The 26,877-nt window shown below is 51.1% G+C and overlaps 3 protein-coding genes across 3 annotated transcripts; all 3 read right to left on the bottom strand.

Annotated features, from left to right (window-relative positions):
- Window positions 1-1,742: 1,742 nt before the first annotated feature.
- C7H2orf72 (chromosome 7 C2orf72 homolog) lies at window positions 1,743-7,113 on the bottom strand. Its single transcript, XM_086468468.1, has 3 exons — window positions 6,579-7,113; window positions 3,035-3,151; window positions 1,743-1,834 (listed from the first exon to the last, which is right to left on the bottom strand). The coding sequence occupies exons 1-3, from the start codon at window positions 7,111-7,113 to the stop codon at window positions 1,743-1,745; spliced, it is 744 nt and encodes a 247-aa protein (XP_086324594.1).
- Window positions 7,114-14,186: 7,073 nt separating this feature from the next.
- On the bottom strand, window positions 14,187-15,377 carry LOC147415282 (uncharacterized). The gene is made up of 2 exons (XM_086468731.1): window positions 14,801-15,377; window positions 14,187-14,293 (listed from the first exon to the last, which is right to left on the bottom strand). The coding sequence occupies exons 1-2, from the start codon at window positions 15,366-15,368 to the stop codon at window positions 14,187-14,189; spliced, it is 675 nt and encodes a 224-aa protein (XP_086324857.1). The 5' UTR covers window positions 15,369-15,377.
- Window positions 15,378-17,226: 1,849 nt separating this feature from the next.
- On the bottom strand, window positions 17,227-20,733 carry RPL35A (ribosomal protein L35a). The gene is made up of 4 exons (XM_009947441.2): window positions 20,622-20,733; window positions 19,331-19,483; window positions 18,156-18,300; window positions 17,227-17,285 (listed from the first exon to the last, which is right to left on the bottom strand). Exons 1-4 carry the CDS (start codon window positions 20,684-20,686, stop codon window positions 17,262-17,264), a joined length of 387 nt encoding a protein of 128 aa, XP_009945743.2. The 5' UTR covers window positions 20,687-20,733; the 3' UTR covers window positions 17,227-17,261.
- Window positions 20,734-26,877: the final 6,144 nt, after the last annotated feature.

Raw genomic sequence — 26,877 nt, 5'->3', positions numbered from 1 at the left:
TCCCGCTGCCTTATGGGGCAGCTACAGCACCTTACGGCTGCATTTCGGATGAAGCTTTCCTACGTAGACCAAGCCTAACTGTCCCAACACATTCAAATGAGCAGCGTGATAACGCAGAGACTTGCTGAGCACACCTGGAAACACTCCTCATGTTTCCCACTCGACCCTGCCAGCATGCTCCAGACACCCTCAGCTGCTCTCTCCCGGCCAAAAGGCCAAAGCAGCACCATCACTAAAGGGACCGACGCTAAACCCAACAGCTGCTAAGCTCTGCTCCAGCGTTACCATCATAACCCCAGCGAGGTAGATAGGCATTGCTGTCCCCATCCTACTGGTGGGGAAACTGAAGCACAGAAAAATGGCTTGTTGAAAAATGCTGATGATCATGATCATGAGCAGAGCTGGATAAAAAATTCATTCCCTGCTCCAGGTAAGAGCTAGCGATGCCGAAGGCACACTGCTAGGTGAGAGTGCTGGCCGGAACTGGCAGGACTGCAGACACTTCAGCTGCCACTGGGAAAAAAGGAGCCTGAGAGAGGACAGACATGCACGGAGGACATACCAACATAATTCAGCAGCTAACCCAGAGAAGAGGTAGGCAGGACATGATGGGTTGAAGTTTCTGGTCTGAGCTGGATGCAACTCCGAAAGGAGAGCCAGCCCCAAGCAAAACACAGCAGCTTGTGCTAAAAATGAAACAAGACCTGTTTTATGTTGCATTAAAGTGAGAATAAAAAAGGTATTCTTAGCATTATAGTAACATTCCTCATAAACCAAGGATTTGTAATTAATTGTGTTGCTCCACAGGCTACAGGCAGCCCTTTCAAACTACTTAAATAGACTATTTTTATATTTATTTATGAAACAGCCACATCTTGTTGTGCTGCAGGCCACCTCCAAGACCTGCCACCACGTGGCTGTGGAGATGTCCCAGGTAAGAGAGGCCTCTCCCATAACCCCATCTAGCATCAGCCACACCTTAGCATCCGTCTGCCCCCCCTCCAACCCAGGCAGTCCATCAGTCAATGAGCACCAGGACAAGCCAGAGGGATGGATCCTGCTCCCAGACCACACTCTGCTCCAGCTGCCATTGCTATCAGTATCTTTGGCATTATTCTTGCTACCCACATGGGCTGTTATTGCATTCTTCACCTTACACAGTTATATTCAAGCCTTTCTGGTAGCTGATAGATCCGAGACCTCATATTTAGTCCCATTGCAGTCTCCATGCCACCGTGTTATTTGTCTTTTTTTTTTTTTTTTTTTTTTTCCTGATCAGAAAGAGGCCAGGAACTTTAAAGCAGCAATAAAGCAGGAAAACAAGGCAGCAGAATCTGTCTGCCAGGGAGGCCAGCCCCAGCAATCTCAGCAGGGAACTTTGCTCAGAATTAGAAAGCATTTGTCATTCTTCAAGCAGGTGGCTGCATTTCACACTTGAAGTCCCAACATCATCTCACTCAGGACGTGGGATGAATCTCCAAAGGGCTTCTCAGAAGCCCAGTGTCCACCGGCAACTCCAGGCACCCTCGGGCAGCAGGGTGCAGCAGGGGATGGCTCTCCGGCACGGACCTCAGAGGCTTTGGGCAGCTAGAGAAGACCCTGGTGAGTTAAGCTGAGCAGCTTCTCCCCGGAGCGGTGGGTCCTTGGAGGAGAAGGTGAGTGGACATGCACCAGCTCCTCCTCACTGCTCCAAATCTACCAGGCAGATCTAGGACACAGACTGTGCTGGGTGCCCAGCAGCTCTAGGTGCCCGTGTCTCCAGCAGCTTCTTCATAGTTTCCATTGGGGGACAGGCAGGTCAGAGCCACTTCTTCCTCTGGGGCCTGCAGGTCATCTGCAAAGAGCACAGAGAGGTCAAGGGAGATCTGAACGGGAAACGCTTCTTCACGCCAAATGCAATTTAAGATGAAAAGAAAGCACAGGATGAAGCAATTATATACATGCGACCTAAGCACAGCTGATTTTTTTCATGACTGATTTTCATTTTGTTTTACAAACAACGTTTGTTCAACAAACAGGTGATCTACGAGCAAAGGAGCATGGGGCCCAGCTCCCTGTCCTCATGTGTCTCAGCAATCCCAGAACAAGCTGTGTGGCCATGAGGCGTCACCTGCCAGGCACTGACAGCAAGATCAGGCACTTAAATTTTCTGACCCTAGAGGACATGTCTCAAAGCTGCACAAACTGTGTATTTCAGGTGTTTTCTCTGACCCTGATGGTTTTTAAGCATTCTATGTGTTTAAGAGGCATTTGGACAATGCCTTTAATAACATGCTTTAACTTTTGGTCAGCCCTGAAGTGGCCAGGCAGTTGGACTAGATGCTCATTGTAGGTCCCTTCCAACTGAAAGTACCCTATTCTATTCTAATTTACAGTGGAGGAGCTTCCCCTCCTCTATGTGCTCTGTAGAGCAGTCTGGATCTCCACACCACGCACCTTGTAACCTCCTGCATGGGGGCACTTCTGCAGAAAGAAAATCACTGCTGGGAAAGGCAAGCAGAAGTGCCAACAGTACAGCAAAGGCTGAACACTAGGCTATTTGTGACCTGAACAATTTCGGTTAGAATCAGGGAGCCCAAGGCTGACTGCCCTCTTCCTCTGCCCCTCCAGCCCCAAATGCAAGTGATTTGGGAACATGCCTTCCAGCTGTGTTTGCAGAAAACATCACGTAAGATCAGGGTGATGCTTCCAATTCATTGTTTAGACAGACAGCAGTTCTGCTGCCAGAGACTCCAGCAAAACGCAGCCGAGTTCAGCAGTGCTCCCAGGGGTGTAACTGGGCACCGGACCTGGTGTAGTTTTATTTAGACAAGCAAAAGATCAGAAAACAGGGAGAGGCAACACAGCAGTCAGATGTGTGCTGGTTGTCTTCAGGTTCTGGCCAAACCACAGACAGGGAAGAGATGTCAGCTGCGGAGCTGGAAATAGCCTAAGGAAGCCACCAGCAAGGGGTTCGGGCACCAGGGCCACCACGGAGTCTGTGAGGAACCTCTGACAGTCACAGCAGGAGTACAAGGGAGGGAGCTGGGCATACCTTCACAAACATTGTTTGCAGCTTTTGCTTCGTGACCTTTTCTCCGGCTCCTCTGGCTCCCAGAAATGCACCGCAGGAAGGATGGGAGCCTCCACCCCTCCCTGTTTTTTCCTTCTTCTGGATAAACCAGAGAAGATGAGTTCAGACCAGCAGCAGGTCAGCCCTGCTGCTCCCCCACCTCCCCGCTGCCGATCTGCAACATCTCCCCTCCATGGGCACAACTCCTCCCAGCAAAACTGGGTCCACTCCACAGACCCCACCCCTGGAAAGCACAGAGCAGCTCCTGGCAATCCTTATTCAGGCTGAAACCGCTCTCCTACCCTGGAAATTTGTCCCAGGTGTCAGTTTCTACTTTGCCACCTCCCTGCCAAAACCATCCTGGATGCAGCAGCACAGAGCGAGCAAGAAGCCTGGCAGGAGCTCAGCCGGTACACGTGGCGAGGCTGGGGACTGACACGGTTAGGGCATTCCTGCAGAAGGAAGTTTTCCTTTTGTATTATCACACAGCTTCTGCCACATCAACCTATTTACTGCTCCCCCTTTATTAAGCAATTCTTCCCTCTCAGGGAGACCTGCTGGACATGCAGCCTTGCAGCACACTGAAAACTACAGCTGTAACTGCTTGCAAAATGCAGAGAGCACGTGGCCTCCATCGATGTATAGTATTTATTCTGGAGGACAACGAAGGTCACAGCAAGTTACTACAGGCTTTCAAGCCACTATAGTAAAACACTACGGCAGCTTGTGAAACACTACACCAGCGTATTTTATATGGTCTCCAACAGCAGCAGTTCAGCATCTCCATTGAAATATCATCCAGCCTTTCACCTCCTAATCAGATAACAAATGATAAACCACTTCAGCGTCCTTCAGCTTATCACATCATTGCAACACTAAAGGGTTCACAGTGGCAGTCTTTCCTGCCGGTCAACAAACCAAAATCTCCAGCCAGTCAACAAACCCAAACCTCCACAGCCATAGACACATCCCCTCCTCACCGTGCGTGGGGACTCTGGATGCCACTGAGGCACAGCAGGATAGCAAGACAGCGCATTCCTGCCTAGACCCAAGAGATGCAGGAACCCCGCTGCCATTCCTGTCCCAGCTACACTGCACAAATGACAGTGTTTGGGACATTCCCAGCATGGGGGGGCTGCAGCTCCAGAGCAACTGTCGGGGCAATACTGAGCAGTGACGTGTGTGGAAGAGGAAGAGGCTCTGAAGCTGGGCTGAAATAAAATGGGCATAAGCACACTTACACAGAGCCTTACACTCTGTACCTCCCAGCATCCTTATCCAGATGCAAAAGCATCTTTTTTCAGCTTAACACAAGTCCTTTTCAAAGTCAAGAGGGGAAACAAGACAAGCACAGTCCCAACGAGGACTAGGGAGGCATCCCTAGAACCCGCTCTGCAGGGTGCTCCACAGCCCCATGGCCATCTTTCCCACAGTCCTCCCTCACATTACATTAAAGATATTATTCTTCTTGTGCCTCGGTTGTGGGAAAAGCCATGGGGTGAAGGAGACCAGGCTGCAACAAAGCTGGTGCCTGGCACTGCCAGGTCCCCAGCTCTCCAGTGGCACAGCTACACTTGGGATCCCTCTGGCCATGCAGAGATTTTGGAAGGCAGGGCTCACAAGGGCACAGAAAGAAGCTGCCCCTGCCTGAGGTTGAACCCTGCAGCTGATGGGTGTCCTCGTTAAACATGCAGGTCCTGGCACACTTACATGACTAAGAGCACCAGGCAGAGCATCAGAGGTGAATTAAAGCAACACACCAAGTCCTCCTACCCACCACACTTATAAAGCACACACGAACAGGCTGCAACACCCACTCCAGCTCCTCCTGCTCCTTCTTCTCCACTGCTGGCTGCTATGCTGCTTCCATATCTGCAGGAAGGACAAATCTGCAGCTATCCACAAAAATACATATACTGAACCAAAGACCAGGAATGTGCAGAGGCAGAAAAAAGTCATGTATGCAGGGATGTTTTTCTGCCCCTGCAGCTGCTGCCCCACCAGGCTGCTGTGACCAGAACTGGAAGGCTCACTGGCATCTGGGAGGACAGAAGAAATTTGTGCAGCATGAACAATGTGAGGAAGACAAAAGTGTGCAAAAGGAGAGAAGCTGGAAAGGGGATTGTGCGTGCCTCAGTACCAAGTTGGCAGAAGACAGCCCTGCACCCTCACGGTGGTCCTGGCCGTCTCAAAGCTCCTCAACATTCAGAACTAGGATTCTGGGCTAAGCTGATGGGAAGAAGCACCTGAGCTGCAGCCGACCATCCATCTCCATGCCCCAGGGATCCTAGAGGACGCTGTCAATGTAGTGCTGCGGGCAAGTGCCAGGATCCCTTGGGGTGAAGGCATTGAGAGAGGAGAACACTAGAGACCCTGGAAATGATGGGGAGCAAGAGAAAAGTGGGAAAAAATGCAAGAAGGGAGGAAGAAAGGGAAACAGCCCAAGACAAGCAGTGCCAAAGATTAAAGCAAGCCCTGGCTGTTTGTGTGGCTGCTGACAGCAGAGCCTGCCGAGCTGCCCATCACACAAACGTGACTCGCCTTCTGCACCAGGGCAAGCGTTGTTCCTCAAGGCCTGTTTGACCCCCAGCTTTCATCCTGCCATCCTCACGTTGCTTAAACTGGCCACCAACAGACGCGTGGTTTTGAACCCAAACACCTACGTGCTGTGGTTCTTATTCATTATGCAAAGCCAGCACAAGCATCTTCCTCCTGCAGGAAGGTCAGGTCCTGCCCGCACCCTGCAGCAAGAGCCGCACCTGCATTGTGCATCCCCAGGAACACACGTGCATAAGCATAGATGGCCACTGCGTCACACAGATGGCCACGATGTCACAGCCATCCATTGCCACATCCCTGCTATCCATGAGCTGCTCTCGTGCTTCCCAGTCCACTGGGAAGTTTGTCCTCCCCAGTTGCCAGGGCTGGGAACCCCACCAGAAAGAGGTAAATCCCATTGGGAAGGCTTTGATCTCACCAGCATGAAAGAGAACACAATGGGAAAAGCCAGATCCCATTGGGATGGGGGAGAGGAAGATCCCATCAGGAGTGGTCAGATCCCAGTGGTAAAAGCCAGATCCCACCAGGATGTGGGAAAATCCCATCAGGACTGGTCAGATCCCAGTGGGAAAAGCCAGATCCCATTGGGGTGTGGGAAGATCCCATCAAGAGTGGTTAGATCCCAGTGGGAAAAGCCAGATCCCATCAGGATGTGGGAAAATCCCATCAGGAGTGGTCAGATCCCAGTGGGAAAAGCCAGATCCCATCGGGGTGTGAGAAGATCCCATCAAGAGTGGTTAGATCCCAGTGGGAAAAGCCAGCTTCCATCGGGGGGTGGCGGGAGATCCCATCAGGAGTGGTCAGATCCCATCAGGACGGGGTAGATCCCACCGAGGAGGGGAAGACCCCACAGGAAAAGGGAGCAAATCCCGCTGTAAAAGCCCCCGGCCCCCGCGGGAGGGAGCGGCCCGGCCACCCGCTGCCCCAACCCCCCCCCCCCCCCCGCGGCCGGTGACTCCCCCGGTACCTGCCGGGTGCTGCAGGGCGGCCCGCAGGGCGCGGCAGGCGGCGGCGCGGCAGTCGCGCAGGGCGGCGGGGCTGCCGGGGCTGTACCGGGCCGCCTGCACCGTGCCGGCGGCCGGGAAGTGCCGCCGCAGCGCGGCGTCCAGCACCGCCGCGTCCTCCCCGTCCCCGCCGGGCAGGAGGACGCCGACGACGGCGGGCGGCGGTGCCGGGGGCAGGCGGCCCCGCACGTCCCGCACCACCTCCCGCAGGCGGGCCCGGGCCCCGCGGCCCCGCGCCGCCCCGCCGCGGCACAGCACCAGCAGCAGCCGCGCTCCCAGCGCCCGCCCCCCGCCGACAGCCCGCCGCCGGGACCGGCACCCTGAACCCGGCACCGGACCCGGCACCGGCGGCGCCTCGTCGCCCAGGAGGTCGCGGGCGAAGGCGGCCAGCGTGGGCGCCGCCGGGGCTCCCTCCGCCACCTCGGCCACCAGCAGCACGGCCCGCCGCCCGCCCGCCCGCTCCACCAGCGCTCGCAGCTCCTGCAGCTCCGCCGCCATCCCCCGCCGCCGCCGCCGCGCACCCTGCCCGGCACCGCCCACCGGCCCCGCCACCGGGCACCACCTCCGGCCCCGGCCCTCCCGCGCCGAGCACCGCCCCGTACGCTGACCCCGATGCAGCGGGGCGAGGGGGTGCCAAGGGTCTCCCCGCCGCCCCGTGCGAGGCGGCCGGCAGCACCCCCAGCCCCGTCCCGGCACCGGTACCCCCCCAGCCCCCGCTGGCGAGCAGCCCCCGCCTGCCGCCGGGCGGGCACAGCACAGAGGGGGCTAGAGGGGACCTGGGCCCCCCAGATCTGCCACACAACCAGCCCCAGAGCCCTTGCACAGGCCTCCTGCGAGGCTGGTCTTGTTTCCAATGAGGAGGTGGTAAAATTCAGGCAAAAAACATGTGCGGAGGCGGGGCTGGGATGGCGAGAGAGGGATGAGCGGAGGCTGCGGTTGCTGCAAAGTGGGGCACACATGAGGCTGCAATAGAGGAGCAGCTGGTCGTGCACCCCCAAGGGTATAACATGCTCCCCGGGGTGTAACATGCCATACCCCAGGGCGGTGACAGAGCGGCCTCGGTGGCATCTTTTGCCATAGGAGGCACTACGCTGCTGCACAGCCTGGCCAGGCTGTAGCCCCATTTGGGAAACAAGTACCCCCTCAAAGCCATACCCACCCCACTGATCACAAGCTCCCCAATGCATGCACAAGCGCACAGCTGAGCTGCAGCCCACACAGTGCGCCTCCGAGTCCTTTCCCAAGCCAGTCCCCTTTGGCTTCCCCTCCGCAACCACCACATCCATCCCCCTCCACGCAAAACACAGCCCATGGGCACAGGCCCACCAGTAGTGGCAGCGCTCCGCAGGGACACACACCCACCCCATCAAAGAACAAAATGTTTGCAGGGATAAGTACAGAGCTACAGTCCGGGCTTCGGTGCTGGCACGCGTGACACAGCCCCAGTGCAGGGAAAGGCCGGTACCCCATGAGCCAGCTCTGCCAGCCAACAGCAGCCGTGTGACGGCAGCCACTTGCACAGGGTCAGTGTGTCTGTCAGATGAACCAGGAAGCTTCGATCCACAGCACACGGTAAATACTTCCCCTGAGCCATATCAGAATATGCTCCTCCAAACAGGTAATGTCTTATCGCAAGAACCCAGGAGGGGATAAACAGCTCAAAGGTGCAAATGGCCAGAGGCAGCTTGGCCGGTTGCTGTCTGAGGCCGTTTGGCTCCAAACCATCTCTGTGGAACTGGTGGACGAGGCTTCAAGAGCACAGGGTGAAAGCAGAGCCAAAACCCCCGTGCCTGCCCCGGGTCAGTGATTCCCAACGTGCACATTGGGGCACAGTCGTGCCACAAAGGCAGCTGAGCCAGCGTGTCTGCTCCCTGCCTGTCCTCATGGCCACCCATCCCCAGAGCCCAGCAGATCAGCAGCCACCGCAGGGAAGGGATGTGCCACAGGCTAGTCCCCAGGCACAGCGGAGGTGTGGCAGCTTGGGAAGGTTGCTGTGTCCCACCAATTTTAAACCAGGAAAACATTTGCTTCAGCTATGACAACTTTAGCAAACAGTGCCCCACGCCAGCATTGCAGGGGCCAGACAGCTGGGCGAGGGTTTCAGAGAGACTTTCTACCCTGGGTCCTAGCAAAAGTAACTTACTCATTGACAAGTGCTGATAAGCAAACCAGGGGGAGATAAAGGATTAGGAAGGATTAGGCTTCTCTTCCAAAGATCAGGGTCTGTTGTTGCAAGAGCACATGCTTCCATGCCAGTGGGGTAGTCCTGAGAACAGCTGTCAACACGGCAGGGCTGCAGTCAGACATAATTCAACAGCCAGGTCTGGCCTTAGTGTTGCCCAGATTTTGTATTTACAAGGGATTTTTTCTCATGCATTCAGAATCCGGCTCCTGGTCCCATAGAGAAAAGCCCCGGGTGTAATCAGCACCATGAGCTGTGCCAGCAGCAGCAGGAAGGGACAGGAGTGGGTGCTGGTCCCCAGGAGCCCTCACCTTGGGGTTTCTCTGCTCACACCTTCCCTCACTACAGAATGTACAGCCCTCACACAGGTATGTTCGTAAGCCAGTCACAAGCAGCAGGCCCCTGGGAAGAGGGACCAGCAGCTTTGGCTGATCCCTGCAAGGAACCAGACACTTGCTTCAGCCAGTTTGATCAGGGAAGCCAAGGTCTCTTGAATTTGGCTCTGAGGAGGCAGGACGTTCCCTGCAAATGGCCATGACAAGCCCCCCAGCATGTTTAAACTCCACACGAGCTGCCAGCACAGCCTCTGGTGTGGTCGTGCCAGTTATACCCTGTCTGATGTGCAAAGACCATTACAGCACAGGTCTCGCAGGGCTCTTTTCAAGCAGGGCTGTGTTAGCAACTCACATAGAGACCCCGAAGTGCCTGCTTTCAAAGCAGGTGATTCCCCAAATTTATGAAGATGATTCCTGCACAGAAGGTACAGAAAAAATGGAAATGCTCTTCCTAACCCAGCTCAGAAGGAGCACCACTGGCTATGTCTCTGCAGTGTCCCTAATGTTTAAACTGCCAGAGCAGCCTCTAGAAACTAGTATTTGGGACCAGATAGAGCTGTTCTTCGTGGCCACTGCAATTCTCTAGTGAATTTTGGGTACACGTGTACCATTGCCAGCAGAGGCTGGTTGGAAAGGTGAAATGTCACCCACAATACCCAACCAACCTCGTTTACATTTCTTTACTCATTAACAGAGGTAAGATCTCACAGCAAATACAACTTTATCTTCCTTTGTGCTACTTAAAGAGATACAGCTCACACAGTTCAGAGGCAGTCATGAGTAGTCCCTGACCAAATGACTTCAGAGCTCTGGCAGGCATCTGAGTGAAAACACAAATGTACTTAGAAGGCTCGACTCTCCTTCAGACATTCATCTGACAGTCACATTTTTGGAAAACCTCAACAGATAGCCCTAAATGAGGGTAATCACATCTCTTACATATGCCCATAGCTGTTCAGACCAAACACAACATCTGCTTATTTTGGACTTCAAAGGAGGAAGAGAAGATGCTTTGTTCAGAGAAATAAATTTGTCATGTGGATTAGTAGTGCCTTGAAGTCTAAACAAAATCAAAGGTCCATTGGATTAACAGATGCATTTGCCAAGATAAATCTCTTCTGAAGAGAGTAGAAAGAAGGTGGGGAAAAGGATTTTCGTGCCAGTTTTGATGATAGGAGTGCAGAGAGGCTAAATGAGCAGGAGGGAATCTGTGGGAGCAGCTCTGAGCCCCTGCGTCCAGTGACCCAGCCCGAGTCCTTAAACTCTTCCTCTCAGCGGCCTCGGAGCTCACAGAGGCACTTGGAAAAGCCTCTGAGCCAGCTAGGAGCAGGAACTGGCTGCTGACAAGCTAAGCCTTAGCAAACCTTTGCACAAGTGTTCTTTCACAGACCTGTTCTCCAAACCTGCTTCGGAAAAAACACATCATCATTATGGGATGCTGGAAAGCATCTGCTCTACTTGTGCAGTGCTACCAGCCTCCACCAGGAGCATTGCTGAGGGGCACCAGCACTTGCCGAGCTCTTCATCCACGGAGATCTTCTTGGGTGCCCCAAAGAAGTTGCAGAGGAGGTAACTGCACGTGAAGAAAATACCCCAAACTCTGCCTATCCCTTTGCCCTGAACATCCTAGTCCCACTGATCCCCTTTCTAGCCCCTGTCTGCAGTTTTCTCTTCCACTGGCCTTCCCCATAACTCCCCCTCAACCTCTCTAGCCCCTGAACCCAAACCCCCGCACACACTTTTCACCCACTGAAGCTTGAACTGGATAAACCCAGACATGGATCCTTCTTGCACCAAGTTCAGTCACAACTGAATTCAAACTGGATGGTCACTTTGTTCTGTCTGAGCTCCCCAGACCCAGACACCTCCAGGGACCGCTGAGGCAGCTCCAGTTTTGGTCTCCTGACAGCCTGTGCCAACTCAGCCCTGGCCTGGATCCATCCAAATCATCACACCTCTCTGAGCTCTGCTCAGCAGAGGTTACACCCCATAAGCAAATAAAGCTGGGAAGTGCCTGGCTGCCCCACGGCTCGGACACAGCCTGGCTTCCTGGTGGGGAACCTTTCCCCGACTCTCTTCTCCAAAACCCCGTTCCCTTTGAAAGCTGCGCCTCATCCTGCCCACCTCTGCAGCTGTCCTAAGTTTCCTTGAGTCATCATCCCTTTCTGGATGGCAGAAGGGCATAGGAAGGTATTTCTGAAGAGGAGGATGGGGACCTGGCACAGGCAAGTAGTGCTCCTACTGCCTGCTGGTGCATCTCCAGTTTAGGCTCTAGCTGAGCTGGCTGGAGAGGTTTCAGGCCACAGCTGCTTGTTCCTGCTTTGCTGGGTCGCAGTGCTTCTGCTAGCCTGGCACAGAGTTGTCGCATGAAAATGCGCCAGCCCTGCATTAGTCAAAACAAGAAGGGCATTCAGCATTTAAAGAGCAGATCTCCCATGACTTGCCTCTGTTGGACTGCAGCAGGTTGGGGAGCAGTCACAGCAGCAGAGCAGGGAGCTCCAAGCCTCCTATATATCCACCCAGGATTAGCAGAAGGAAGCATGGATGCAGCTCAAGAGCACCCATGGCATTCTGCCTCCTCTTGTCCTCGGCTGTTTGGGTGACCACGCTCCTCCCTGTCCCAGACACACATCCCTGTGCTCCCAGGTCCTGGCCAGGATTTCAGCCATGTGCTTCCCCTTCCACCAGCAGCGCGTAGCAGTGCCAGACATTGCCCCACGCAGAAGTGCGTGGACACAGCACGGACGTGCTGCCAGAGGCGAAACTTGAGAGCGCTGCATGGGCTGTGCCTGGACTTGGATGGTTAACCGCCTGTTTCAGATGCTACAGGAACTAACAGAAACACGGGACCTCATCACAGCTACTTGCTTCCAGGATGTCCTAATATGCTGATCAGGAGTCTCTTAAAGCCAAACCTTCTGCACTCACAAACAGCCTGAACTGCACACATCTTGCATTGACTCAAGGGAACTATTTCTGCCTTAACTTGATCCAAAGCATCCTCTCTAACAAAAGGAGGAATTTATCTTAAGATGCCCAGTCACTCACAGAAAGTCACTTCCACGACAGAGCAATCGGGTCATGTGTGTTATAATTATGTTTAGACAACTGGACAAGGTCATTTTCCACCCATCCTTTAAAGCAGGTTTTTTTCACAGAACCAGCACCTCATCCAAGAGGCTGCCAAGCACCAGCACCACCCAAACACCTACTGCAAGGTTGTTTTGCTCCATAAAGCCACACTGTCCTTAAGGTTGTGGAATGAACCTATATTTCAAAAACAACCTGGAGGATCATTTCCCTGAGAAATGTTAGTTCAGTGGCTCTGCAACACCCTCAAATCCTGCCCCTTCCACACTATATTGCACAAACCTGCAGCTTCAGCAGGAGTTCCATTGTCTTTGATGTACAGCTTTAAAGCTTATAGGTACACACAGACAGACAGGAAAATGAAATAAACACCAAGTTTTTAATCTTTCTTTTGGTGACAGATCTTATGTGGATCCAAGATCTGTTAAAAAAAAAAAAAGAAAAAAAGAAATACATATAAATTCCCAAAGCAAAAACACGCAGGTAACCATAGTACCTTGCTAAGCCCAGAGGATGGGAAAGGAGTTGAGCTATTTTATAGGCCACTGGCCTTAGAAACAAAAATAATCTACTGCTTCCACAGTTCCTCCCATCCACAATAACCCAGCCCAGTAATTTAACCTGCTGAATATCTACTGGTACCCACTTGTATGTAAGGTCAGTTCCCTGCAATAGCTGCTTTAATGGACAGTTGGCTAAATGTTGGGTTTTCACCTGCATAGGTATTTTTTCCTCAGGAATAAGCAGCAGCAAACACAAATACACTGTTTCACTTGCAGTGTCTCTAGCCTGAAGAGGATGCTGACTGATTTGCTGCTACAGGAGGGCTCAGCGGTGTCAGTCTGCACTCGGGCACAGACTGGACCGTCCTCACTGCAGCCGATTCTCAGCTCTGCACGCGCTGCAGGTTCAGCCCACACAGCTCTCAGTCCTCCTGCAAGAGCTGTGCCGACACCTCCGTGAGACAGAACTCAGACCCTGATCTACAGACCTCAGCGGAGTTTGGGTCAAGATACAGCAAGCTTCTTTCACCCATCGTACTGAAGGGCCGGGACATTCGTGGGCTGCTCAGGCAGCAAGCATGAGAACAGCACGAATGACAGCACGGTGTCGCATGCCCAAACACACCACACCAGGCTACCAGGCACGCCTGGAGCGGCTGCCTGTGAAGCAGCGAGGTGCAGAGCACGCCATGCACATAAGCCATTCACAGGTCCTTCCATCAGGGCAGGTGGGAAGGATCCCATGGGTCAGTGTAACAAGTTTAGACAGCTCATCCCACACCCTTTGACTGTTCTGCTGTGAGGACAGTATCTCAGGAAAGGCCAACGCTCTAATGGCAAATAGCAGCGCAACAGGAGATGGACCTTTGTCTTGGTTGCAGCATCTCATTCAATAAGCAAGAGGGGGCAGCAAATTTTGATTTCTCACCATCCTGTGACAACAGAGAACCCTGGGGAATTTCAGGAGCTTTGTGCTGATGGGAATTATGTATCAAAGACCCCTGCACCCAGGCTCTCCTAGGAAAACATGGTCTTAAGTCTTACCTCTGTTTCTTTCACTGTATCAGTTTGGGGACAGTTTAAAATTGAGGCCACTGGCCTGCTCTGACTCCCTCTCTGTTGACAGCTGGTTTCTTGGTGACAGCCCAGCAGGTTTGTTAAGGGTATTTGGATATTCGAGCAAAGCATTTTATGCAAAACAGAAACTCAGTAGGTTTTTTTACAGAAGCTTCCTGGGGTAGATTGTTCAGCCAATGCACAAAGAAATCTGAGCTCTGTAGCACGGACAGCGTGTGGCTGAGGGCACAGTGTCCCCTTCTGGTAGCAGCCACGTACTGAACCATGTCCATGCAAAAGGACTGGGCAGACAAGCAAGGCACCAGGAGGGAAGTATTCCTACAAAGGGACATCCAGGTGAACAGCGCTAAACCCAACCTGACAGATTCTGCTGCCCAAGGGAATTCATTCTCCAGCTGTCTTCGATACCTCGTGTCGCATATGTTCAGGCAGAACACGGCAGCAACCGAATTCTGGGAACGAAATAACGAACGGATTCTGGGACTCGATTTCTAGGGAAGGAAACACACATGACAGAAGAACAGCAGGCATCATCCTGGTCAAAGCTTTGGCCTATGGCTCACCCAAAAAAGTTGGCACACTGCTCCAATGAAGGACGCAGGGTCAGTGAGACCGTGGAGCTGCTAACATCGTAACAGAAAGCCCCAGCTTCCAGGCAGTGTCAGGACTGCCGTTGTTACACCGAGCAGCGCCTCCATAGCCATGTGTGTTTTGGGGCAAGAAGCAAGAGCCACCACTGTCCAACTTGGAAGGGGGCAGTTGGCTTGGACTCACATTGTCCATCCCCATCCCAGCACTTAAGCCCTCACTCCCAGCTCACATTGCCTGCAGGACCCAGCTTACCTTCCCTCCCGTATCTGAACCCAGACACAAAGCATCACTTTGGTCTACACTGTCCTCAGACCCTCCCATGCCACACCCCAAGCACATTTTTTTTTCCCCCAAAAAAGCCTGTCTCTTTGTCCCTCACCCGTGCGTTTAGCTATGTCCCAGTATACCTTCATGGCAGTTTGAGACTTCTCTCAGTGCTCTACACGCAGCTCTCTTTGTCTCCAGGATACCATCAGGCTGGCCTGGCCTGTAGACCGCTGCCTCCACCACCAGTTGCCAGGTCCCATCCAACAGACACTGCATTCTCCTAAGCGCTCCCACTGCCTGGTCCGGCTGCTCCTGGGGATCCGGGTGGATCATCACAAGCACTAGCACGTCTGGCAGGCAGGGGAAGAGGTTCCTCACCTCCCAGAGGGTCTCATCCAGGTAATCCCACTGCATGAGCTGCTTCAACACAGTGGCTTGCCACAGCATAAAAATCAGATGTGGCAGCTGCTCCTCCTCCTCCTCCTCCACTGCCACCCTCTCTGCCGGCTGTCGTTCAGCCCTGACGTCAGCCATGCCGCACAGTTCATGGGCAAAATCCGCCAGCATCAAGGGAGCTCTCACATTGTCATTGTGCACCTCCAACACCAGCACCCGCCCGTTCCGCCTCCCCACTAAGTCCAGCAGGTTGAGGAACTCCCAGGTGGTTTGGTCCACGAAGAAGCAGACGGCAGGCTCCTCTGACGCCATAGCTTCCTCCCACACATTGGCTGGCTGCACTGCTGGGGAAAGGAGTGGAAGAGGTTTGCTGCAGCTGCTCTGAGCAGCCACCATGTACAAGCAAACACACTGGTTTTGGTGGGACCAAATGAATGTGGAAGGAAATAGCAGGGTTTTGACCCAAAAATTCAAAAATTGTAGCCACATGCTATTCGATGTTGGACCTCCCAGGAACAGGCTTTGTACCTCAGCAGTCTGGTACAGTAGAAAAAGATGAGAGCGGAGAGAAAAAGGAACATGACGTACTTTTGAGGATCCTACCTCAAACTCAAGAGCACCTATTACCTTCTCATCAGCAGAATCCAACCACAGGTAGGGACCACAGTCCTACCAACCCGCTGTCACAGTCCAATTTGCCCACCACACTTCCTCCTCCTTCCTCCATAACGCCCCAAACTGGAAATTCAATCTGTATTCCGCCCCATCCTTCTTTGACGCCTATGTGTACCCTGTGTGTACAACCCATCAGTATTGGCAGAAGACTAAAGCCCTGCTTGACCTGACCCAGCATCCCACAAGCTGCAGCTTCTCTCCACAGGATAAAAAAAAAAAAAAAAATGCAGCTTTCCACTGCAAGCGCTCTCCTGCTGCTGCAGAGCAGTAGCAGCAGGTTCCGCTCCTGAAGCAAGTCCAGTGAAGTGATTTCTCCAGCAGAGCTGAGTGGCCAGGCCCAAAGTTTGCTTGAACTGCCATTCAAAAGAAACTCTTACCTTACCCAGTAGTGCACTCTGAACACACCCCTGCCCCACCTCCTCCAGAAGGAAGAGGATCAGTTTTGAAATATCAGCCCACTGCAGGAGGGGAGCCGAGCCAAGCCCCCAGCTCAGAAGGCTCCCTGCAGCCCACAGGCAGGAGGCCGGGCAGGGAGCAGGCAGCTCTCCCTCATGGGGAAGGAGGGACCTGCACTGGAGCAGGATGGGGGGACAGACAGGGCAACCACTCACCTGCTTCACCAACTCGGGACGCTTCCCCAGCGAGGAAACAATTACATGGAATCAACAGAATCACCCGCCCAGGGTGCTGATGGGTCATTCTGGGACTGTGACATGAGCAGGAACCATCCCAACCTGCAGCTGCCTGAAACCTCCCTGGAAACTACCCAGTATTTTTGAGGGATGTACTAAGAAACTCTGAGGCTTGCACTTTAGGAATGTGGGGTTTGGGTTTTTTTTTACCACCTTTTTGTTCAACAAACCTTGCAAGAACTCATGATACACCAGCCTGATGTAAGGATCCTCGCCACCCCACATGACGCAGGAAACCAGCAAGTACTGACGCTCAAGCACGGCAGAGGTGCGTGATGAAAACGTGTCTAAGTCGCACAGCATGTGTGCTGCCCAGGTACACACCGTCTCATTCGTTGCGGTTCTACCAGAACTACTATTTTTAGATGCGAGCTAGGGCTTACACCCGCTGGGATTTAGTGTCCCATTACACAGTTTTGTCTCAACAGCAGCCACCACCAAGTACAAGAGGAACAGAACAAGCAGTTTCCCTCTACTACGTAGGCAAGAACTGATTACTTCTCATATTCTACATGAAGCTTGTGTGCAGTTTATGAGGTTGCAAACATTTACTGTTCAGCCCTGCAAACCATTCAGATTCCCTGATGGGAGGCACAGACGGGTCGCAGTGAAGGCTGCCAGTTACTGTCTTTAGAACACAGTCTGCTCTACAAACGCCTTGCCCAGCACAGGTCCAATCTCCATTTCATCATCTAGCTTAGAGTCACTACTTTGTCCCTCTCTTGCGAGCTCTGATATGCTACTGAAAAAGAACAAATTCCTTCAAAGTAGGTGCAAGGGATAAAAATAGAAATGTACAAAAATTAAACAGATTCTCCATTTTATTTCCAATAAAAATTTAGATCCTAGATGGATACAGCATCTGTAAAAGACAAGAACAGATAGAATCGCGTTAGAAATCGTTATTGGACTGTATTATTTTAAACACAAGTTTTGCAGTTACAACCTACATCATCAATCTCTTCAACTGCTCTAAAAGCGACTCCCCCATTTCCGCAGAAGAGGTGCAAGAGCGGGAAGGCCTAAGAACCAGCTCAGCGACTTGAACAGCACGCTGCTGGCGTCCAGGCTGCCCCGGCAGCCAGCCCCCTGCTCGCCGACGGGAAGAGCCCTCATGGGTCTAGTTTCAGGATTTAACTGTGCTGCTCCCACTGCTCTTTTTCTAAGGCAGAGGAGAAAGACGGAAAGGAAGGACTGCGCCCCTCTGATACTCCTTTTGACGACATCACTAGGAAGATACTGCACCAAAACTCTGGGTGAAGGACCTGAAGGGCCAGTCCCACCGAACCTTGCAGCTAAAACATCGACTGCGGAGCAGGTATTAGCGGACAGGTCAGGGCCTCAGTTACAATGTCTGGGAGACAGGGGAAAAAAATCTATCAACAGGTACAAACTGGAGTGGAAAGGGTACAAAAATGCATGTACAAAATCCTGGGAAAAGAAACGAAGATAGCTTCTGATGGGAGCTGAGGAAGAGCCCTGGAACTCGCAGAGCCTTTCCAGACAATGTCAGCAAAAGCACACAAACCCCTTGCCAAGGGACCAACCCCCTCAGCACAAGAAGCCGGCTAAAAACCCCTCCTAGCTCCCCAAGAAGCACTCATCAACAACCCACGTCGAACACACAACAACAACAGAACCATAGTTCAAGTTTCCCCTTATACTACATGGGACTACAAGGCATTCCGAAAACTGCCAATAAATATCTTGTTGCCAAAATAAATCCACTTACCACCCGGATTCTGTGTCCAATGGCCTTGGCAGGAAGGTTGGAGCGGAACTTGGCACGAACCATGCCACTGTTGCCGTGGGCGCGGGTCACCTTCCCCCAGATCACTCGTGTCCTGTTGGGCTTGCCCCCAGGGGTTACCGTGTTGCTGAGGAAAGGGAGAAGGAGAACTGCTGAGCACAAACGATGCAGGTTCTTTAAGGCACTTCTGCAAATTTATTCCACAGCCATCTTTAACTGGACCACCTTCTACTTTATTTACCTGTGCAATTTGCCAGGCCTGGGATTTTCACTGTACCCTCCACATGTGTAAGTACTGCAGCTTGGAATTTATCAAAGCTCCACTGGAGAAGTATTAACAAGTGACGAAGCTTAAAAATTTGGAAAACATTGATGCTAATATGATCAAACGGAAAACTTATCCATTTTGGCTCCAAAGAAAATGCAATGTCTTATCTGTCAGATTTCTCCAGACACACCAAAGGCAGGAGAGGCCTAAGCCATCAGGACAGACTGCAAAAAATGGCTTTATAAGGAAAGCCACGTGCCATCTCGGAAATGATGATGGTCAAGTTAACAGTCTGATCAATTTTATTCCGTTCTGAGCTCCCATATCTGAACTCTAACAACTACATTCAAAAAAAAAAAATAAGTAGAAGGTATTAAGCAACTGTTCTTAAGGCCCCCAGCAATGGAGCCACAGCGCTCGGACACGGGCACGCAAAAGCCAGGATACAAATTCCTCCAGGCTTCACAAAATAATCCCGCTGTTGGAGAGACTCAATAGCTCACAGTACTCAATTAAAATTCACCTCGCTTCAGTTTATGCTTATCAACCCACCTTCAGTTTTTGCCAGTCTCAGACAAAACTTGTTTCTCACCCCATTTGCTCTGTAACGTATAATTTTTAACAGGGAATGATTGTCTCACATCATTATTTCATGATCTGAATTAAGAACATATAGGCCAATTAAAATAAAAATAACCAAGGACTTTAAAAACAAAACGATCCCAGGAAACTAGTCTACACAGTACTCCATGGACGTTCCATTGATAAACTGAGCCAAATTAATTTTTGTTCTGGCAAAAGCTCTATAAACAGACTGCTCACATCCTGGCATTTGCAAAAGCTGATACAGGAGTTGGCTAGTTTAGCACGACAATAAAAAGTGACTTACTTTTTAGCTTTGTACACATAGGCACACCTCTTGCCCAAGTAGAAGTCTGTCTCCTGACGGGCATAAACACCTTCAATTTTCAGAAGGGCAGTGTGCTCCCGCTGGTTTCGGAGGCCACGTTTGTAGCCAGCAAAAATGGCCTTGCACCACAGCCTAAAGGCATTGAAAACATTTACGAATTATAACTCACTCCAAAGCATCAAACGTAAGAACAGATCACGTGCTGTTTCAGCAGAAGTTTTTTCCACACCAGTAGAAATTTATCTGAGGAAAAAGCCCATTGCTTTTGCTTTTACAAATGACTGTAAATCCTTACATCCAGTCAACAGAGGAAAGCCAAGTAACTGGGACAGGGGGGATTTATGAGAATTTTGTCTCTTTCTGCTTGTTATAAACTTCAGGCACTACAGGCTTCATACCAAAACCAAAGTGCTCCAACATCAGCAGGCGTTATGCTTTCAAAAGTCTATAAACACTCTGTGATGAGTAAATACTACTTTTTTTCTACACACCACAAACTGAGTGCTCTGTGTTGCAGTAATCACTACAGAAGACAGTCACTGCTGCTGATTTGTAGCCTCAAAAGGACGAGCTGCAGTGGACGGGGACAGCCAGCGAGCAGCTCCACTGGACAAGGGACATCACACCAACTCCTGAACAATTCTTCATGACAAAGACCTGTCTGTGCCACGCAGGTAAAACAATTGTAGGCTCACTGCACACATCAGGACTGTCTCCACTACATATAGCAACCGTCCCGTAACACAGCAGTATTAAATCAAGCTATCCAGTTCTACCTTCCACACAGGCATAACAGAAGATAAACTCCACAGAGAAGCCAAAAAGGTGCGGTTCAGATTTAATCCCTCCACATTACAAACTCAATTCCTATATCCGTAAGAAAACCCGACAGCACAGTATCTCCCTTACTGAGGGGAACAGGGTGTCAAAGCCTGTACTGGACGCTGAAGGTTCACAAACATCGTGCTAACAAAACCACTATTAACGCCCCGCACCTACCGACAGGCCGGGGAAAGCATCACCTAAACAGCTACAGCCAGCTTAAGGCAGAAGCTACAGAACAGGGAGACAGAGCTGTGGGCGTTCACCAGAGGGCCCAGCAGGACACTGGGCAGAGCAGCTGTCCTGGAACATGAGAGCAGCCACAGGAAAGCGGATCATCGCCCGCAGCTTTTACAAAACACCCTCAGCAATGCTCCGTTTGCAAGACGACTTGTCAAAAGCACATTGTAACAGCGAGGCGAGAGCCAGCTCGGGGCAGATCACTCACCTCCCGGTCATGGTGTCCTCCTGAAGCCCTGGTCCCAGCAGGCCTAGAAACGACACGCAAGCCATGAGCCTCCCGGGCCGGCACCTCCGTCCAGCCGCGAGAGCTGTCGCAGGCCTGGTCCGGGGGCCAGAACGTCCTGCCGCCCGGGACCACCCAAAGCAAGGCGACGAGCCCCGCCAGCCTTCCCCAGGGCGGGCTCTGCCTCACGGGGGCGAGCAGGGGACCCCTCCGCTTCCCCACACAACGGGACGCTCCGGGCGCCTCAGCCCCGCTCCAACTGCGGCCTCAACCCGCGGCCGGGACTATCCGCCGCACACCGGCGCCATCCCGCCCTCTACCCGCTCCGCACGGCTCCAGCCGCAGCGCCCCGGGAGCCCCGCGCCCACCGACGGCCCCATGGAGGGGGCAGCTCCCCCCTCGCCCTTCACCCCGCGCCGCCGCTCCCCGCCTCACCCCCACGGCGGCGAACCAAGATGGCGGCAAAAGGGGGAACCGCTGCGCTGCCTTCCGGGATATGGGCTGCGAAGGACCCGCCCGCGGGCGGCCGCCAGCACCGCCTGAGCGGGAGAAACCGAGGAGGCCGCCGCGGGGCGGGGGGGTGTGAGTACATCGACCCCCAGCGCCGTCCCTCGCCCCGTTCCCCGCATCCCCTTTCAGCACCGGGCGGCGATCCGGGGAGCGGCGGCCGCAGCCCCGCTGTGCAGGCACCCACCTCGGCAGCCCCGCGAGGCCCCTGGAGCGTGGTGGTCGCCATGGAGACGGGCGCCGCCGCCGCCGCGCCCCGGTGAGCGCCGCAGCGGCCCAGGGCCGGGCCGGGCCGAGCACCGGCAGCGGGAGGGCGGGCAGGGGGTGCTCGGCCCGGTACCGCCGGCCCAGCCGCTGTGGGCAGGACCCTGCCGCCGCTCGGGGTGGGAGCGGGGGGATCAATCCAGGCGCGGCGGTTGAGGGGAGGCCTGGCAGGGCGAGCGGGGCGGCAGCCCGGCGGCGAGAACCGGCTGCAACGGTGGAATAGACCGAGGAGCCCTACGAGGGGGCAGCGGGGAGGTGAAGGGAAGCGCTTGGTGCTTCTGGGGTGGCCAGGGCTCTGGGGCCCTTTCTGATGGCTGCTCTCCAGGCCCTGCCTGTCTTCCTCCGTTCTCACCTTGAATTAGTGAATCATCTTGGCATTTATTTTACTCCTGATATCACCTCGGTGACAGAAAACATGTATTTCTACCCTCAAATCCCTGTAATGAAGTCTCACATTCCCGTGTTTTCCTAAACAAGAACAGGTGGAAGCATGTACTTATCAGTTTTCCTGAGTCAGGGTCATTCACTCTTGGTTTCTGTCACTTCCTTCATGTCCAGAAATTCAGGTGCATTTTCAGAGCTCTTTAAGTGATTTAGGAACTCACTGCAATACGAACTGTGCCCTGGCCATCTGGATGTTCACTGTAACTTTGCTCCTAAGTGTCTTAAGCTGCATTTGAATGTGTGCCCAGAGTGCTTTTATGAAAAATAGGATCTCGGGAGCAAAATGTACTGTCATCTCATCACCAGCTGGGCTTGGAGAGCTTGAACCTGGACTGAGGAATTAGATCCTGACCCAGGAGGAGAATTAAGTCTATTTGTACTTTGCTGGGCCAGGGTAGAAGCACTCAATGCCCTGTAAGCATGTATAAGCAGAGTTTTTTCTTAGAGAGATGAAATTGTTAGGAAGCAGGAGCAGAGAAGGGATGGAATATTATGAATTCTCCAAATTAGTCTGTTAGCTTCTACTTTAGGGAAGAGGTAGAAAGCACAGCAACACTCAGTAATCTACCCAGTTAAGAGTATCAAATGTGTGCTAGGAACCCCTGCTCAGAGAAAGGACCAATCCCTGCTTCGAGGATAACAGACTATCTGCTAAAACACTCTGTTTTCCAACAGGAGAGATGCCACAGTCAAAAAAACGCTCCCTAAATCTTATCTTTTCCTGTCTTATACAGATTTAGTCCCATATGGGACATACAGCTAAAAGTAGCAACACATCTTTCATTCCTGCACTCAGTTCTCCTGGGTTCTCGTCAGTACAGCCTCAGAGAGCAGGAGTGGAAAGTCTTTTTCTACAGTCAGGGTGAAACCTAAATTGCATCTCTAAGTCAAAACCAAGATTACTTCAGCTTTTCAAGGTCTCTCCTCTCCTCTCCTCTCCTCTCCTCTCCTCTCCTCTCCTCTCCTCTCCTCTCCTCTCCTCTCCTCTCCTCTCCTCTCCTCTCCTCTCCTCTCCTCTCCTCTCCTCTCCTCTCCTCTCCTCTCCTCTCCTCTCCTCTCCTCTCCTCTCCTCTCCTCTCCTCTCCTCTCCTCTCCTCTCCTCTCCTCTCCTCTCCTCTCCTCTCCTCTCCTCTCCTCTCCCCCCCTCCCCTCCCCTCCCCTCCCCTCCCCTCCCCTCCCCTCCCCTCCCCTCCCCTCCCCTCCCCTCCCCTCTCCTCTCCTCCCCTCTCCTCTCCTCTCCTCTCCTCTCCTCTCCTCTCCTCTCCTCTCCTCTCCTCTCCTCTCCTCTCCTCTCCTCTCCATATTTTTTTTTTTTAAATGAGCAGCTTATGTTCTAATATTTGTAGTGGTAGGCGGACTTTTGTAAGGCCACAACTATTTTCCTTGCCTAACAGACATTTTTTGGGTAAAAACAAAGGTATTTCTGATTTATGGCCCAGCCGCTGCCACTGTGGATATTCAGAATCTCTCTTTGCCAATCATTTGCAAAACAGCTAAAGGAGATGTGACATTCTCAGCTTTGAATTTTTCTCACTGGAATTCATCGGCATCTCCTTGATTGACTAAAAGGAATGCTGAAAAAAAATGCTGCCTTTGAAGCCATTTTAGTTTATAAGGTAGCAGGATGGGAGAAATGTGCATCCCGGACTCTCACACAGCAGAGGCAGTTGCAATCCCCAAAGGAACAGGGGGCCAGACCTTTTATACATTTGTTTTAAAAATTATTTCTTGATGTGTTTTTCTTTCCCTTTAGATCAGCAGGGAAAGAATGTCAACCTAAACTCTTGGGGGAAGCTGAATCCTTCACAGACCTCTTTTTTTTTATTAGCAGAGTTTAAAAAAGGAGATCAGCAAAGCGCAGTGATTAAGGTCGATGCCAATGGCTGCATCAGGGTGGACTGTGGGCACTGCGTCACCGCTAAAATCCAGGGAGAGCAGCTCCCATTGTAGTGCTTCTTAATGCCCCAGACAGTGGTTTCCTTCCCAATTCCAAGTCAACATAAGCCCAGCCCTGAGCATACTGGCTTGGCACATGCATCTGCTGAGTGAGTATATATAAGAGGAGATACACAGGCGGAGCAAACCAGGCTTTAGAGAAACATTCCAGCTGTAAGCTTTCCTAACACACATTAATACCTTGGGTTAATTCTCTCCTGGACAGAAGCTGCTGATGGGATAAAGGAAAAGCTATTGCATCCTCCTTTGTTTCCAAATAAGTCACTTTTTCCTATGAGAGCTGCAAGTGTTATTTCTTCTTTCAAGAATGCCGTTGTAGTCATCTGTCACAGCTATCTCACAACAAATCTTTACCATATTTTTAGCATTAGAGCTCCACGTGTAATAGATTATTCTTATGTTGTTTAGACTCAAAATATGGATCATAGATTTCTTAAAAAGATAAAAATGAGAAAAACATTTAAAGTATTTTATTAGTGCCTGTTGACTGGAAAGAGACATTGTCTGACTTTCTCTGTGTAAAAGTACTTCGTGCATCTCCACTTCTATCATTGATTCCAAGATTGAGAAGAAAGGAAAATTGATGGTTTTAGTTTATTATACAGATCATTAGCTATTTATTTGTTATATTATCAGATTCCTATCTCAAGCTGTAGCAATTTTTTTTTTATATAATTAAGAGGAAGGAGAGAAAAAAAATCCCTCAGAAGCAAAGGCAAGAAATCAGTTCCTTCTTAGTCACAGGTGACCATCAAAAGCCCTGAACAGTGGGATTAATTAGGTAAGTCAGTATAAATAGCACAAGAAGGATAGTAAACATCTTGATAATATTCAGAATCACTTCTTTGTTGTTATCTTTTCCTGCCATGATTTAAGCAAGCTTCTTGAAATGATTTAGGGTGCCTCTACCATTACCTTGTCTGAAAGGCTGTTCCATATCTTCATCCATCCAGAAATCAGAAACCTTATCATAACTGCCTGGCTGAGGAGAAGTTATTTTCCTCTGACCCTGAACCAGCACTATCCTGTAACTTAAATACCTCTGTCTCTCCCTGGTATCTACTCTTCATATGTATTTACAGAGAGTAATCACAGTCATCAATTCTTTTAACCTCTTGTGAAACAGAATTTCTGTTCCCATGATCACCCCACTAGGCGTCTTCTGTTCCTCTGCACGTTTTTTAACACGAATGACTAGAAACATGCACCATGCCTTACCTGAGGTTTGCTGGCGCCTTATGCGGTGGCACTAATACTTCTTTATATCTGCTGAAAATACCGGTCCTACTACGTCATAGCACTTTGCATTATTCACGGTTCATAACATTGGAGTCATGCTGCCCCAGAAGCCTCTCTTCCACCTGGTGCTCCCGACCTCATAGCAGAAATTCTTGTGAAATTCCTTACCGCGAAACTGTGCACCTGGTAGTCTTGCAGTCTGAGTTATTACGCAGTTAATCGAAGAAGAGGGTCTAGGCTGAAAGGAGCAATATTCCAGTCTCATTGACTATACATGTAGCTGTCATGAAAAAGACTGCCACTCGCACACCAGGCTCTCTAGTTGCAGACTTATGCACACAGAGAGCCATGCCCTGTTACAAAGGACAGTGTATTGCAACACATGTTGCATAAAACACCTTACTGCAAGAGACAGGGACATCAAGAAACAAATACATAAAATCTAAGTTATTCCTTTTACCTAATCAGTACTAACAGACATCTGATAAACCTGCACTGAAAAGTGGCCCATTTTTTCTGCTCAAGTGAAATTAATTTCATATTCCAACTGTAAATTACTGTAACAAAAACAAGAAAAAAGGACAAGGGCAAATGGTAAGAGTTTCAGAGAGGTTATAGTAAGCATGCGGTTTTTTAAATGCTTGTAAAGCTGCTTATGAAAAATCACTGATTTCCAGTGATCCAGAGTATAACTGCATCTAAACCTCTTTAATTTTAATAGAATGTGGCCATGTCTTATCCTGTTAATCATGCTGACATTGTCTGATGTATGTCCTTGGCATGCTTACAGAGTGGACTGTAATATTCTGCAGACCTAGAAGATGTTTATTCGAGGGTTTTACAGATGGCACAATCCAGTTGTAGGTATAGCAGCCAAATGAAGATTTTGTTAGTGGATGCAGATGCTCCCATTGCAATGACTTTCAGGGTCTCGGCCATCTCAGACTCCAGTTGTGCTAGATGTTATACAAGAAATATCTGTTTTGTCAGTGTAGGGTTTGGAGGGACTGTCTAACAGCTTACCAAAACGTTAAAAATCTCAGAGAATTTCTCCATATTTTTATGTAGATGTTTTCTTACACATTTTTCTAAATGGACCAATTCCACTTGGATTAATAGTGAATTTCCACCATTCCCTAGATGCACTTCCATCTGTACACAAGGCAAAGGGATGCTTAAGTGTACATCAGAGCAGTTTCACGTTTGAACTGCAATTTAAAATAAAACAACACAGAATGTTAAAGATAGTGTACTTAGTCCAGATACTGGTTCTTGTTTGACGTTCAACATCTTAAGGTGGTAACAGTTCCTGCTGAGGGGATTGGGATCATCACAATGTTAAGGCTCCACAGTAATCACAAGGAGTGATTAGAACATGAAGGTTCGCCATCTGAGATTTTCTAAGACATGTGGATTTTTTTTTTCTTTTAAAAAGGCACCTTTATTCCCTTGTTTCCCAAAGAACAAGATCCATCACGAAACGCTACTCCCCCTTGAACTGAATGGTGAGGCCACTTCACCCAGTTTGTGCCCTCTGTACGCATTCCCTTCTCAGCCTGTCGGCCCAGATCTGCTGTAGGAGGGACCAGGACCTACTTTGTTTTGTGAAAGCTAAACATTCCCACTGTCCCTGAATGCAGAGCATGGCTCCTCTTATAAACAGTGTATGAAAGGCTATAAACAAAGCTCGGGATGTGTACAAAAGGCTGCAAAGAAGGCTATTTCAGGTCCACCTTCAGTTTAAACTGCTGTTACTAACACCATAGCGTCTTTCTCATTGGTATCTTTTGTCTTTGTTCCTCTTAGCAAGAGCACAGAGACTAAAGAA

The sequence above is a fragment of the Leptosomus discolor genome, chromosome 7 (genome assembly GCF_034619465.1).
Source record: "Leptosomus discolor isolate bLepDis1 chromosome 7, bLepDis1.hap2, whole genome shotgun sequence".
Lineage (NCBI taxonomy): Eukaryota > Metazoa > Chordata > Aves > Leptosomiformes > Leptosomidae > Leptosomus > Leptosomus discolor.
Note: the sequence above shows the minus strand (reverse complement) of the source record. Positions and strands in the feature narration are given on the sequence as shown.

Coding starts and splice junctions, on each gene's coding strand:
- C7H2orf72 (XM_086468468.1), bottom strand. CDS start 7,113: ATGGCGGCGGAGCTGCAGGAGCTGCGAGCGCTGGTGGAGCGGGCGGGC. Junction 3,152..6,578: donor CGCCCTGCAGCACCCGGCAG/GTACCGGGGGAG, acceptor TGGTTTATCCAG/AAGAAGGAAAAAACAGGGAG. Junction 1,835..3,034: donor TGCAAACAATGTTTGTGAAG/GTATGCCCAGCT, acceptor TGCTCTTTGCAG/ATGACCTGCAGGCCCCAGAG.
- LOC147415282 (XM_086468731.1), bottom strand. CDS start 15,368: ATGGCGTCAGAGGAGCCTGCCGTCTGCTTCTTCGTGGACCAAACCACC. Junction 14,294..14,800: donor AGTCTCAAACTGCCATGAAG/GTATACTGGGAC, acceptor TTCCTTCCCTAG/AAATCGAGTCCCAGAATCCG.
- RPL35A (XM_009947441.2), bottom strand. CDS start 20,686: ATGGCTTGCGTGTCGTTTCTAGGCCTGCTGGGACCAGGGCTTCAGGAG. Junction 19,484..20,621: donor GAGGACACCATGACCGGGAG/GTGAGTGATCTG, acceptor CAATGCCTTTAG/GCTGTGGTGCAAGGCCATTT. Junction 17,286..18,155: donor TTGGACACAGAATCCGGGTG/GTAAGTGGATTT, acceptor TGTCTTTTACAG/ATGCTGTATCCATCTAGGAT.